Below are 16,223 nucleotides of genomic sequence, written 5' to 3' on the forward strand. Positions count from 1 at the left end.
AATTTTTCTTTTACATAACTAAGTAACTAACTATGTTATAAAGTTTACATGAAGTTCGATTTGAAATTGTGAATTAACTAGTTTAGATTTAGAGTAGTAAACTTCTATTTAAATTGGAAAATAGTTAATTTATTTATTAAAAGGAATCAAGATTACTATTTAGGCTATTGTGTGGTTTTCTTTTTACGAATTGACACAATATCTACCGGATAGTTTTTATAGAGCAAAGCACCGTTCCTAGGAATGAAAAGATGGCGAAACCCTAAACCGGTCCTCCCCTCTCGCTGATACTCACAGAGTGCTCGTTCTGTGATTTTCTTACGATTGGCAAATGGCTTCTCTTGCATTTTCTTCTGGACATCTCGCAGCTGCCAACAAATTTCGATATGCTATCCCTGCGAGAAATGCCTTAGTTGTGAGTTTCGATTCTCAATTGCATTTTTCAAAATTTCCCTCTAATACACATGCATGTCGTCGTAAGCGTTCTTATAGATTCAAGTTTGTTTTCTGATTGCTCTTAGCTTTTGATTTTAAGACTGATTGTTGCGTTTGAGTAGTTTCAATATATGTTAATATGCATGCCCCCGTTCCTCTAGTATGTCCGCAAATTCGTGTAGAAATTGCTAATAAGAATGGTTCTGGTTTTGTTTCCGTATATGCCTTCTTTGTTTGTGTTAGGCGACGAAGTTTATTTGTCAAATAAGTGATTATTTTTTGTGATTTCAGTTTATGTTCCTTGAATTTTTATTCAAAGACTCTAAACTAGATAGAAGAAATGAAGGCATTCATTTAGGGCCAATCCACATTTGTAGTTACTTTGAAAGAATGACTGTAATGCACATATTTATTAATTGATTGATAATGACATTTGATTATGAATATGAAGGTGTTCACTTTTTAGCTTGTAAAAATGGTAAAGTGGAAATTTTGGATGGATCTCAGATTTGGAGAACATGAACAAAATTTCCCCAATCTTTCAGCTTCACTCAAATTACTAAATCCATGTAGTTCATGTGCAACTTTTATAATCATTGTACCTGACATTAGTTTGAAAAGGACCATAGTACTTGGATAAGTCCAAAAAACATAGTACAGTAAAATTTTGAATGTTTTGCCCCATATATTTTTAGTGCGTAATTTGTTAATCAAAGCTGCACCAATCTCATGTTTACAACAAATCAATTGTATTGATTTGTACATAAATTATTTTATTTATTGGCAATTCAATATGTATTTTGCATAATTTACCAGTTATCAACTAATTTCACTAAAATAAGTAGCAAACATTAAAAGGAATGAAAATGAAATTAGGTTGTAAATTCGGAAGGAACAGATATGTTGAAAAGGATTGAAACATAAGTAATTTGAAATACTGGATTTCTGTAATGAAATTATCGACAAATTTAGTGAAATTCATAGCTTGTTTAATCATTAATGTTTATTTAGTCAAACAGTCCATCTGAAATTGTACAATCAAATCACAAAATTGATAGAATTGAATGTACAATTGTTTTTTCTCAACATGAAAGCTATGCCTGAGTGTTGATGTTCTCTATATATTCTTGTCATGACAAATACTTTGAATAAGACGTGCGTTGATTTTCTTAACATATTTGTTGCCTATCAATTATCTTTATTTTTGTACCTTCTTAAATATTTGATACATATGTTCATAAAAATTTTTGATTGCTATAAAATATCTTTAACAAAAATAAAATAAACAGAATTTTACTACTAAATTAATACAACTTATTTCCTTGTCATCATAACATTGGATTAATTTTGATAATAAATTCAGCAGAAGAAGTAAAAGGGCAAAGTAGACAATTTTAAAAGTATTAGGCAAAAATGTTTGTACTTTTCCAAGGACAATTTCTTTCAGGACTTTGCAAGTGGGATGGTTATTTTGAAACCAAGTGTCAAATATGATGCCATATGAAAGTTGCATTTGAGTTACTTTTATTATTCACTTATTCAATTAAATTTGATTAAAAATTTCAGCATTAGAAGTTGAGCCAAAGTGGGAATTTTCAATTGTTTTTGGCAAAAATGTTACTAATTTTCAAAGACAATGTTTTCTAGGACTTTTGCAAGTGCAGTGGTTATTTTTAGAAACCAATTGATGAGCACAAATACACAATGCATAAAAAAGTTTCATATTAGTTACTTTGGTTGAATAATTTACTTGAGATTAGATTTGGGCCAAAATTGTCTAAGTTTTCAAAGTATAATGTTTATTGTAGTTTCACATCACATAATCATGTTCAAATGAATACCCCTTTCGATGATACTTTCAAATCATTAGAAATACATTACATATGAATTAATCACATAAGTTTATTGTATTGAATTCAGAAATGCAGTTTGAAATTTGAAGGAAACGGGAAGCATGGTGTACAACAAACCCTCACAACCAACCAAAACCAACAAACTTTCCCTAAACTCTTCATTCCATACGAATTCCAAAGAGACCCAATCAAAAAAGAAGAAACCCGACTTCGCGTCTTTTCAGGAACTGCAAATCCCGCACTTTCTGAAGTACATACACATTTTTTTTTCTTCTTAATTTTGCTTTCATATAATCTTCAAATATAACATTTAATAATTTTTATGACAGGAAATTGCAGCCTACATGGGTCTAGACCTAGGAGACATCAAAATAACACGGTTTGCAGACGGCGAAATATACGTTCAGTTACGCGAAAGTGTCCGAGGATGCGACGTGTTTCTTGTTCAACCAACTTGTCCCCCTGCAAATGAAAATCTCATGGAGCTTTTAGTCATGATTGATGCATGTCGCAGGGCATCTGCAAAAACTGTTACAGCTGTCATCCCGTATTTTGGATACGCAAGAGCTGATCGTAAGGTACACATTTTTAACATAAAAAGTGAAATCACATTTGCAGATATTAGACAATCGTTATGAACTTTATATAGAGTATAGCTGATTTTTGCAATTTTGGTCCCAAAAAGTTTTCTCTTGCAATTTTGGTCCTTGTTTGATGTTTTTGGTCCCAAAAAGTAGTATGTCTATTTTTTGGGACCAAAATTGCAAAAATCAACTATACTCTAGGGACCAAAAGTAGTCAAGACTATTTTTGGTCCCTGAATATAGCTGATTTTTGTAATTTTGGTCCCCAAAATCACTTGGAACAAGAATAAGGACCAAATTTGCGAAAGCAAAGTTTTTGGGACTAAAGTTGTAAACTACTCTTTCTGTATTTATTTTCAGACTCAAGGGCGGGAGTCAATTGCAGCTAAACTTGTTGCGAATCTTATAACTGAAGCTGGGGCTGACCGTGTTCTTGCTTGTGATCTTCATTCTGGTCAATCTATAGGCTATTTTGATATTCCAGTTGACCATGTACATGGTCAGGTAAAATATAGTGGCTTTTATTTTTATAGTTTTATGTAATTTGTGTTTTCTTTAAACATTTAATATCTATGTTTTCTGCTAATTTGTTTATTGTTGAATGTTGATGAGTAGCCGGTGATACTTGATTACCTTGCCAGCAAGAGCATTTGTGCTGATGATTTGGTGGTGGTCTCCCCGGATGTTGGTGGGGTCGCTAGAGCTCGAGCTTTTGCTAAAAAGTTATCCGATGCACCATTAGCCATTGTTGATAAACGGCGTCATGGGCACAATGTGGCAGAGGTAAATTATGTTTATGTGTTTTAAAAAACTAAAATTAAATAAAAAATGACCGTGTGGATGCCATGTCAGCGCCATGTGGATGTGATGTGATTAAAAAATTGCCAAGTAGATGACGGATACATGTCATAAGAAAAACAATAGCCATATGTTTAGACTAAAGTTTCTCTCTTCTCCATAATAACCCAAACATTTTTATTATTTTTAAGGCTATAATAAATATAGAAAAACTTATTTTGGTTTAAAAAAAGATAATTCTTTATCGGTTTTATTACTTTTTGTTTGTAAGATTATAAGAAATAGGGTAAATTACACGAATGGTCCATGTGGTTTGGGGTAATCTGCACGTTTTGGTCCTTAACTTTTTTTTTTTTTAACTTGGACAGTCCTCAAAGTATGTTTTTGTTGCGTCTTTGGTCCCTATCAATCACAAAAAGACTATTTTACCCTCATCTATTCTTTTTTAATTAATTAATTTGTTTGTTTACTTATTAATTATTTAACCAATAAAGTAAATTAAAATAAAATTTAAAATTTTGGCTGTAATTTCTTTTATTTTATTTTTGAATAAAAAATCTAATTTATAACAAAGTTTTATTACAAAAAAAAACCAATACATATGTGACATGTGGACCAGAGATCAGCGACAACCCCCATCCAACCTAATACGAACCATGTTGCGTTGCTTTTCACATCAATTCATGATTGATTTCTTTTTCTTAATATAATAATGATTCTATATAATACATATTTTATTCGTTAAATAATTAAATACTTTCAAATTCATTCCTTACACTTTTACAAAAGTTGTTTTTAATATTTTAAAATATGTCAATATCAATATTATATATTAGGTGGATGATTTTTTTTAATGTTTTTTTGTTATTTTAGACCCTTTTTTATTTTTATATAATTTTTGTTTATTAAGTTGTAAAAAAATCTACTTTTTTTTTCAAAGTGGTGTGTCGTCTAATCATGATTTAAATAAAAAACAAATTATGTTGGCTACCTTCAATTTTTTAACCTGTTAGTATCGGCCTACCCACAATATCATATATAAAAATGTTATTTTTATATTGTGTAAAATATGACAATCAAATAAACAATGAAATTTTAGAAACTTGACCAAAACCTATCTAATTACCGTGTAGAAGTATATCATAATTTGTACTATATCTTTTATCAATAGATATATCATCGTAAAAAATAAATATTTATGGAAAAATTGAAAATGAATATCATAAAAAATATAGTGATTGAGTAAACAACATAATTCTAATGTGAATATAGAATAAATCTTGCTTTCAATTAGGTTAGCTGTAACCATGGATTAAGGGTATAAATCTTGTTTGGGTATGAAATTTATAGATTTAGGAGTATAGTATTAGGTGTGTTTTTTAATGTAAAAAATAAGTTTTTAAATGTATAAATATACTTTTTAAATGCGTAAATATATACTTTATACGTATAAATATGGTTTTTAAATGTAAAAAGTAAAATTTTAAATGTATAAATATATTTTTTAAATGCATAAATATATATTTTATACATATAAACATGTTTTTTAAATGTAAAAACAGTATGTTTTTAAGCATGTATATATGTTAAACATGTTTTTTAAATGTAAAAACAGTATGTTTTTATGCATGTAAATATGTTTTTAAATAAAAAAAGTATGTATTATCCTGATAATATCAGTCTACAAAAAAATATTAAATATAAAAACTTATTTTTTATACCGTTTAAAATAGGGATAATGACTTAAAAGAGTAATATATTTTTTGATTTGTTCAAATTTGGTCATTGAGGACTTATTTTGCAACAAAAAAATTATTAAGGACTAAATCTGAAAAAAATATTAAGGACTAAATATGTACAAAGTGAAAACTATATTACCCTTTTAAGTAATTTTTTCCGGTTTACCTGGAGTAGTCGTCGATAGACCTGGCAAACGTGTCGCATCGGGTTCGTGTCAAGACATTAAACGGGTTGAAAGGGCTTGACCCTAACCCGACCCGTTTAATTATTGTGTCGTGTCGTGTCAACCCGTTTATTTTCGTGTCGGGTTTCGGGTTAAGGTTTAGACCTTGTAAATATGTTGTATCATGTCGGGTTGAAATATTTTAACGGTTGGAAAGTAGGAGTTGTGGAGGCAAGAAGGAAAAAAGTGAAACACTAGAGTTGAGATGGAATGACAAAATTTATAGTAAGTTTAGAAGAAAAAATGAAAAGAGTTAAAGTTGAGGATCAAAAGGGATACGTGGTGATGATGACTAAAATTAAGTAACTTTAAAAATTTGAATACTACTTCTAATTATTGAGTTTGACCCACTACAAGTCTATAACATATAATATATTTATAAAAATATTAAATTTATAATAAAGAATATATATAATTAAACGGGTCATATTCGAGTCATCTTCGAGTTGAAAGTCTTGACTCTAACCCTACCCGTTTAATTATCGTATCGTCGTGTCAACCCGTTTACATAAACGCGTCAAAATCTCTGACCCTAACCCACTAATTTCGTGTCGGGTTTTCCTGTCGTGTCATGTTTTGGCAGGTCCAGTAGCCAGTTATAAGGACTAAATGTGTATAGTCATAAGGACTAAATGTGTATAGTAAAACAAGTTGAAGGGATAAATGTGGACGAAAAAAAAACTCAATGACCAAATATATACAAATCGAAAAATATATTACCCTTTTAAATCATTATCCCTATAAAATATGGAAATCGAGAAAACAACATAATTGTAGGCACTTGGTTAAAACATATATATTTTTACAGTGTAAAAATACATTATAATTTGTAGTATTGTTTGACTAACAAATAACATGATTTTGTCTTAGTAAATATGGTAAGTGAGCATTTATATTTATGTATAATTTTTTTTTGTGCATCTATAAAATATAAATGACAAGGACTAAAAGTGATATTTCAAAACTAAAAACTGAAAATAAGTTATAAGCGAAGGGTTAGAGATATAACTCTTTACTATTTAAACAAAACTTCTACGCCAAATGATGATAATTTGATGGATGTGAAGGATTTCATCATTTCCACAGGGTCTTTCGTTCAAATAACAGCACCCTTATTGTTATTATTAAATTTTATTGATAGACCCAAGAAAAAGCAGGCTCTGTTGTGTTGATAGACCTGATTATGGTTCTGATTTTTCATTTTCTATATTTATGACATCATGATGCAGGTAATGAATTTGATTGGTGATGTAAAGGGCAAAGTAGCAGTTATGGTGGATGACATGATCGACACTGCTGGTGAGATGAGATTATCAAACTCTCTTACTTATTATATTCATATAATTTAATACTTGTTTGGATTATAATTATAATTTTTATTATTAAAGGTACAATCTCCAAAGGAGCAGCATTGTTACGTGACGAAGGTGCGAGGGAAGTTTACGCATGTTGTACACATGCACTTTTAAGGTACTTTTTTTTATCATATATTTTTAGGTCTTACGTCTAAAAAATATGTTAAAAGTTTTTTTAATTTTTATATTTTGATGAAAATGTAGTCCGCCTGCTGTTGAAAGATTATCGAGTGGTCTTTTTCAAGAGGTGATTATTACAGATACGATTCCGGTGTCTGAGAAAAACTCATTCCCGCAATTGACTATTTTATCCGTAGCAAATCTACTTGGAGAAGCAATCTGGCGTGTTCACGATGACTATGCTGTAAGTCATATATATATATATATATATATATATATATATATATATATATATATATATATATATATATATATATATATATATATATATATATATATATATATATATATATATATATTTTATTCATATTCATTCTTTTTAATCAATTTTTTTTAATATATATATATATTTTTTTCACAGGGCTCTTTCGAACACTTTTCTAGTCTGGGTATCGATTGATATCAGACGACTTGTGTTGTTTTGTTGTGTAAATTTAATAATTTATTTGCGGAATTTAACTCAAAAAGTTGGTTTTTAAAACTTTGCAATTTTAGTTTTCCGCTGATGTGACTGATTTTTGATTAATTAACCCAGTAAAGAAAGCTTGCTATTGCTATTGCTATTGCTACACATGCAATTTTTAAAAGAATCTTTTATCGTCTCATTTAATGATATGAATTTATCATGCAACCAACTTTGTTGGCAATTTTCTACATAGTATTTAATGGTACTTGTACAGAGGATATTAACATTGGTAGTCGTTATGCTCTTTTCTTTTTCTTCTTTTTTTTTTTAAATGGAATGCAACAAAATTGGTTTCTATTGTATAAGCATTTTTTTCAAGAGTTTTTTCGGGTTTTTATGTTAGACACGTACTTTAAAAAATGCTTACATTTCGTTGTAAAATATGTAGTATAATGGAAAGCCAACAAGTATGCTATGAGGCGAATGAAGAAAGTTGGCTACCATTGTCAATTTGTTTGGTTGTTAGTATCATACTAATTAAGTAATTATGACATGTTAAGGGTACAAAATTTAAAGTCTCATCTATATTATCTAATTCACACAAAAACACACACACATATACATACACATTTGGTTATAACATGTATACTACACGTACAAAATTTAAAGTCTCATCTATATTATCTAATTCACACAAACAAACACACACATATACATACACATTTGGTTGTAACATGTATTGACAGGAAAATAAAATTGAAACTTTAAAAATCATAATGTTAATCATATAGTTGCAAACAGTTGTTTTAAAAGAAAGTTAAATGTTGTCTATAGTTATATAATTTTGTAAAATGGTTTCAAGATGAGTTGTTTTAAAAGAAAGTTAAATGTTGTCTATAATTATATAATTTTGTAAAATGGTTTGAAGATGTGAATCATATTGATATTTATGTATAAATTAATGATACAATGATCATATATACAATGAAATATAGCATTAAAAAAATCGGAAAAAACATAGACAATTTAAGCAGATCCGAATGACTTCCTTGCTTAAATAATATGTTTTAATATCTGATTATTCTTAAGAGTTATATAGGTTAGGCATTTGACCTTAATTTAAGCATCTTTTCTTTTTCGAAAATCGACTTTTGGTGGAAAATATGTTTTTTCAAATACAAAATTGAAAGATTTCGATATAAATTTAGAACCAAGATGCTTCTGTGTTTTGTGGTAAACATGTTTTTAGTGTTGGTTATACTTAAATTTCAGCCATTTGACCTGATTGTTTTGGCTGCCACATTTATTTAACCAGTAATAACAAATAAGAAATAATATATAGTTTCGAATCTTGGTAGCATTTATACACAAACTTGATAAGCAATCCAATTGAAATGAAAATTAACTAATTAAATATAGATATTGAAAAGAAAAATAGATAAAAAAAACCCTAAATCAAACTAATGGAATCAAATTTGAAAATGTTCCATGGAAAGAAAGAAAGAATAAGTAGAAGTTTTGAGAATCCTAAGGATTAATTTCACCATCTTTAGCTCCTATTAAACGAAAATCAATAAAACTTGTTGATGTCTTTAAAACATAACTGTTAAAGTCTTAAACTATCATCAAGCCGATTTATACATAGTAGCAAAAAATCAATTATGGAATTAAATCAACCAAAAAAACTTGAATCCTTCTATTCTCAATCAAAATTAAAATTCGTTAGCCTTTAATTCATCAAAAAATAAAGCTATTATACCAAACAAATCAAGAAAGGTTCAAAGTCGTTACTAGAAGCCGACAAATCATGATGCGGCTCCATAGTAGGAGATGACATGAAGCATTTTGGTAATGTTTCAAAGCAGTGACATGTTTTGGAGTCTCTACGTCAAGAAACCTAAATTAAAACAATGAATTGAAAAAGCTAAAGAAGAAGATTACTAACCTAAAATTGAAATGAACAACTTGAAAGTGCAAGTTTTCAATTCGTCTATGTCAACAACAAATATAGAGAAGAAAAATTGTAGGTTAAAATCAATGGGTATGGCAAACTATAACTAGAGAGATTGACAATAGAGTGATTTGGTAATCCAGGTCATTTGAAATCTGATTTCTTGGCATGATTTTGGAAATTGTTAGTTGTTCCATCTTTCTACAAAATCATGCTTGAAAGAAGATAGTGTTTTCAATTTTGCTATGATCAATTTTATTTATAAACAATCATTGGGTTGTAGCTCAAATATCAATTCAAAATATTATGCAAGATATCATACGAGTTGTCATACACTAAATTTATTTGATTCACTTTTTTGAGCGGGATTGATATAATGTATGACACGTGTACTTTTTCGAATGCATTTGAAAAAAATATAAATTATGAGAAATAACATGTGGTCAAATTTCTCTCTCTCTCTCTCTCTCTCTCTCTCTCTCTCTCTCTCTCTCTCTCTCTCTCTCTCTCTCTCTCTCTCTCTCTCTCTCTCTCTCTCTCTCTCAATTAAAATTTTCAATTAGAATATAATTATGTGATTGGGTTATCTAGCCCTAAATACAATAAATCTTTGACAATGAATAATAGGTTTTAATAACAAGTTTGTTATTTATTTTTGTTATATTAGGTGTTATAAGAATCATATAGATTTTTTTTATCAAATTCTTGTTGATCTAGATTATTACAATAGGAAACTATCTTATACCGTACTAAAATTGGCCATAAAGACAACATAAAAAGTAAACTTGTATGTGAATACAATTGAGGAATTTATTAAAGGCCAAATGACCCCATAATTATGGTTCGTTTAGAGCCCCTAAACTGGTTGAGCCGTCTTTGTTTATTAGTAATTTAGGGTCTCCGATTAAGCCCCACCAAATCGATTAATCGCTTGAGTCCAGTCAACTGTCGAGCTACCGTCGAACGATTTTTACAATCTTGATATATATATATATATATATATATATATATATATATATATGTGTGTGTGTGTGTGTGTGTGTGTGCACACACACACACACACTAGGTTATAGCTCGTGAGAACCATGGTTACAAAAGTAATTAAATTTTTATAGTTAAACTAATAATTATTAATTAATTATTTTCAATAAATTATTAATTAAACATGATTCTGTAGGATTTTCAATATAAAAATACAATTAATTATAGGTTATAGCCCGTGAGAACCATGGTTACAAAAGTAATTAAATTTTTATAGTAAAACTCATAATTATTAATTAATTATTTTCAATAAATTATTAATTAAACATGATTCTGTAGGATTTTCAATATAAAAATACAATTAATTATAGGTTATAGCCCGTGAGAACCATGATTACAAAAGTAATTAAATTTTTATAGTAAAACTCATAATTATTAATTAATTATTTTCAATAAATTATTAATTAAACATGATTCTGTAGGAATTTCAATATAAAAATACAATTGATTATTGACAATCATAAATGAAACTTATTCAAGACGAATTTAAAATTCTCCTAAAAGTCAGGGATAAAATAAATAACTGTCTAACTTATTATCAGCATTAATACTTTTTTAAAAATAAAAAAATTATGAGAAAATGTCAAGTTTCATTTTTTTAGTGTATTTGAAAAGAAAATATAAATTATAAGAAAATGACAGTTGACACTAAACTCTCTCTCTCTCTCTTTCTTTATATATATATATATATATATATATATATATATATATATATATATATATATATATATGGAAAAATGAATATGTGGCTGTCATGTATGTAATATTAGGTATAAAACCATCAAAATTGACTTCATTTTGATTAAATAAACATAATTTTTGACATTGTTAGTTTCTTCCTATTGCTTTTGAGATCATATTATTTCTGATTTCATAATTTATCCCCAACATCTATGTATTTTGAATGTGTTTTTTTATATTAGACATCTAGTAGGTTTCATAACTTTCTTTGACACCAACCATATGTATACTTGCATGGTTCTTTTTGATGTGTTATTGGAAGAACTTTATTGTGTTTTTAATGAATAATTTCAATCGTTCACTATAGTTTTCTATTTTAAATTTTAATATGAAGATTTATAGGTAGTTGATAATGTATTCTTATACATGGATTGTGTTGCAAAATTAAAAATTTAAAACTCTATAAAAGTATGTACAAAGCCTATCATCTAGTATAATAGAGAATACAAGAAAGATGGTAGAGAGATTTGATCGTATTTTGTTAAAACTATGTAGTTTTTAATGGTTATATATCTAATATTAGGTACATAACAGCCACATATTCCCTAAGCCCATATATATATATATATATATATATATATATATATATATATATATATATATATATATATATATATATATATATGGAAAATAAACAATTAAGGCAACACATGTTGGAACCAATGAAAGCATGACAACACATCACTTTGGAATAACTACATAAATAACTTCCATAGTAGATTGCTTATGAATAAAGAAATGGACACGTGTCACCTGATCATTGGTTCCAGCATATGTTGCCCTAATTGTTCATTTTCCATTGAACCTACTTCTATATATATATATATATATATATATATATATATATATATATATATATATATATATAGTTAGATTATTTTGTTTTCACTATCTATTGTGTGCATGTATGACTGATTCTGGACCAATCATTTTAGTTATTTTAAGAAAGTAATTAATGCATATTACATGTTGAAGATATAATGAATATTAATTACATCTTCAACATTTAATATACATTAATTATTTTCTTAAAATAACTAAAATGATTGGTCCAGAATCAGTTATACATGCACACAATAGATAGTGAAAACATTCGAACCTAACTTTCTCTCTCTCTCTCTCTCTCTCTATATATATATATATATATATATATATATATATATATATATATATATATATATATATATATATATCTACCCTAATAAATAAAAATGATTTTGCCACTTGTCAATCTCCCATTCAATTGGCCACATGTCATTTTGTCATAATTTTGAGATATATATTTATTTTCCACTTGTCATTTACTTCATTTTTCATTTCCAATATATCATTAATTTAGTTTCCATAAATTAAATCTACAATAATGACTATTTATTTCAAATTTCAAATTCTAAATTTTAATTTCAATTTCAAATAAATTTACAGTTTAAACCTTTGTGTTTAACATTTTGTTATAATTTACCCATTTAGTACACAAATTTGATAACTAAACATATAATTTTAATTTATTTATTTTTTGCATATTTTTTTCTCATAATTTTCAGTTATTTTGAATTTCAAATTCAAATAAAATTTTCATTTAATCGTTTATATTAACATTTTGTTTTAATTAACCTGTATAATATACGGGTCTCACAACTAGTATATATATATATATATATATATATATATATATATATATATATATATATAAGGAAGTGTGGCTTTGGTTTTTAAAATAACTCAAACTTTTTAGGTTCTAAATTTTTTTTTTTTTTTTTTTTTTTTTTTTTTTTTTTTGAAGTTTTGATCTATTGTGCAATTTCATAAAAATGTAGGTTTAGCTTTTAAAAGAAATGAATTTAGAAAGAGAAAGTTTAAATTTGACTTATGAGTTATGTACGATAAAGGAGTTATTAGCATTTAATAAAGCTGTATAGTATGTTTGGTTACCAAATCTTCTAAGCTATTAAATGAACTAATGAAAGGTCGTCAGATTATATGACTAGTAACCTCCTCATTATTCAAGTTTACAAAAAAAGTCATACTTTCAAAAAAAAACCTTTTGAGCTATCATTTTCTTACAATGATCTTTCGCCTAACGGTAAAGACTATTTTATTTATAAGGTTGTATGTTCAAGTCTCACTTGAAACATATGTGATAATAATTAGGACTAGATTAGTTTACATTTTCAATATATATATATATATATATATATATATATATATATATATATATATATATATATATATATATATATATATATATTCGTTGCCGCTTTGCATAACCTCTATCAGCCATCTAATAAAAGGATTAGTGTCATTTTATATTCTTTTAAAATCTCAATATTTGTCACGTAAAATGGGTTATCTTTGTACTTAATGTTTCTATCTTCCTCAACCATATCACCCAATCAACGGTACCACATAAAAAATTCTTAATGTCCGCAAGACTAATCAATCCGCTTCTTAAAGTCAATATTACGACAGATTATAACATTATAGTCATAATTTATTTTAAATCAATCCTATATGGACAAACAATATTCTTATTGTATGTTTCAACCTTTTGCTTTGTAATTGTATTGTAACTAGTAAAATTGTTACTTTATAACTTTCTTTATCATAAATACCGTTATTGGAAATGTATTACTCTATGAAAAAAAAAGAGAAAACAACAATAACAATTTTCATGGAGTCCTTTTCATGTATTAAAAAAAACTAAGACCATGTAGTATAGGTCCAAACGAGAAGAACGCGGATGAGGTGACACGCTTCAACGACGTCATGACGAGCTGCACCCCCCCCCCCCCCCCCCCCCCCATCTCGTTGCGGCTATTCTCGTTGTCGTCTCGACCAGATGAAACGAGTAAAAATGGAACGTTACCATTTTAAACCATTTGAAAACGGTTATTTTCATAAAAAAAAACCTATAAAATTAATTATCTTTTTCCTTTATAAATACATATTATATCTAAACAATATTTTAAACACATAACTTCTATCTTACTCTCTATAAATCTCAATTATCTTCAAAAAATATTATGGATCCTTTCGACTCGTCCGATGATTCCGATGACTTTATATTCTTCAGGATGATGTATCAGTATTATAATAACGAGTTGCTACAACCAGACTCAACCCCGCTACTAACAAGACGTACGATGTTAAATAGCAGGGTCGACCCAATACCTGGGCGAGGTGGGCAGAGGCCCATGGCAACAAAGAGGAGTGGGACATAACTTTAGTCCATACGTATTAATGTTATAGGTATTTGGCCCAATGAGTTCAACATCGCCGATCAACTGTGAGCGCTTCGTCTGGTTCCCATCTTCCCGATCGTCACCTAGAAAGACGAGAAGTCGATTGGTTTTTCAAATCTTCGATTGGTTAAGAGACACGTATTCGGATACACAATGAATAGCTCTCCAGATTTACGTCAAACACAAGAACCGTAATTTCTATAAACTCTACTCGTCTCTCGATTTCTGTCAAAAACACAACATATTTTTTTTTTCAATTTTTGGATACCCTTTCCTCTTCCAATTTCTGTGACTCTATGAATATTTCTCTTCTCTATGATCTAGCACTCAACAGTGTTGCAATGGAAATATTCTCCTGTTGTTTTGTTCTTATTATGAATGATCTTGCCCCTGTTGTTACAGAATTACCAGGTTCTTAATTTGTTGCACAACTTTTTTCGAGATGTCATTTTTTTCTCAACTATGTTAAGTTTTTGTGTTTGGAATTTTACCCAGGTGCAAGGAAATGTGTGACTCATTTTGGATGGTTTGGATTTAAAGTTGTTTCCTCTTTATGTCATTGAAATTTGTCAATCTGGACGATTCTGCCCTTGATGATCTAGCCCCTGTTCACAGAGGTGTATTTAGTCTATATTTTTAATTTGAAGTGATATGGAGTTTGGTTTCAAGGAATATTAGAGGGATAGCTTGGCTTGCTGATTATGCCCTTGGAGATGATTTCCCTATAAAGTTGATTGCCTAATTGGGTGTTGCTGCAATTATAAAAATGTTTTGGTGCTGAAAACATTCTTTGTTCCCGATGTTGCTGCAATTATAAAAAAAATTCTTTGTTCCCACTTTTAATAGTCGATTTAAAGAATATTCGTGTTAATTTGAGATTATGTTACAAATGGATGAAGACGGTGACAATTTTTGGTTTCTAATATTAATTTTATATAGACATTTAAGATAATGAAGGTAGGGGTAGCGTGTTTGTCACAGTTTAATGTATCTAGTTTTTATTTTCCTCCTTCACAGTTCACTATTTTGTTTGAAATATAGTTTAAACTTACTATTTTAAAATCAATTACATTATGAGTAACCAGGTAACACTAAAGAACTTGTTAAACATGCTAATCTATAGTTTTCTTTGATTCACAAAAAGCACAAGACAATGTTTTAGTGATGTTGGCCCTCATATGGATATGCAATTGTTTGAAAAAAGACACTAGTTAATTTATGTTGTATATACATTTAAATCATTTAATACAACTATCGGGGCATTATTAATTTTTTTCGCCCTGGGCATTAAAAACCCATGCACCGGCCCTGTTAAATAGAAATCGTGAGGAAGGACACGAACATCTATATCGCGATTACTTTGCGGATAATTGTGTATACAGGTCGAAGGACTTCAAAAGAAGATTTTGTTTGAGTAGGACGTGTTCCTACGGATCGCCAACGCCTTGGAAAGCCGGTATCGCTTCTTTACTATACTTTTATACAAAAAAAATCTAGTACATGTTTCTTTAATTTTACAACATATACAATATATTTTTAAACTGTAGTTAATATATGTTTAGGTATGAATTTTTCCAATTGAGATATGATGCTAGAGGTAGACGAGGGTTTACAACTTTGCAGAAATATGTTGTGGCCATTCGTTTGATGGCTATGGGGGAGTCACCCGACACT

The 16,223-nt window shown here is 28.5% G+C and overlaps 1 protein-coding gene across 1 annotated transcript; it reads left to right on the top strand.

Moving 5' to 3' along the window:
* Window positions 1-186: 186 nt before the first annotated feature.
* On the top strand, window positions 187-7,725 carry LOC145101688 (ribose-phosphate pyrophosphokinase 1-like). The gene is made up of 9 exons (XM_079038943.1): window positions 187-415; window positions 2,356-2,538; window positions 2,618-2,866; window positions 3,233-3,376; window positions 3,488-3,655; window positions 6,863-6,932; window positions 7,022-7,103; window positions 7,193-7,352; window positions 7,530-7,725. The coding sequence occupies exons 1-9, from the start codon at window positions 332-334 to the stop codon at window positions 7,566-7,568; spliced, it is 1,179 nt and encodes a 392-aa protein (XP_078895069.1). The 5' UTR covers window positions 187-331; the 3' UTR covers window positions 7,569-7,725.
* Window positions 7,726-16,223: the final 8,498 nt, after the last annotated feature.

This window comes from Lactuca serriola, chromosome 4 (genome assembly GCF_051521515.1).
Source record: "Lactuca serriola cultivar US96UC23 chromosome 4, Lser_US96UC23_V15, whole genome shotgun sequence".
Classification (NCBI taxonomy): domain Eukaryota; kingdom Viridiplantae; phylum Streptophyta; class Magnoliopsida; order Asterales; family Asteraceae; genus Lactuca; species Lactuca serriola.

Bases quoted from the DNA above. Each gene is read 5' to 3' on its own strand.
- LOC145101688 (XM_079038943.1), top strand. From the start codon at position 332: ATGGCTTCTCTTGCATTTTCTTCTGGACATCTCGCAGCTGCCAACAAA. The intron at 416-2,355 runs GTGAGTTTCGAT...TATTGAATTCAG, and splicing joins CTGCGAGAAATGCCTTAGTT to AAATGCAGTTTGAAATTTGA. The intron at 7,104-7,192 runs GTACTTTTTTTT...ATGAAAATGTAG, and splicing joins TGTACACATGCACTTTTAAG to TCCGCCTGCTGTTGAAAGAT.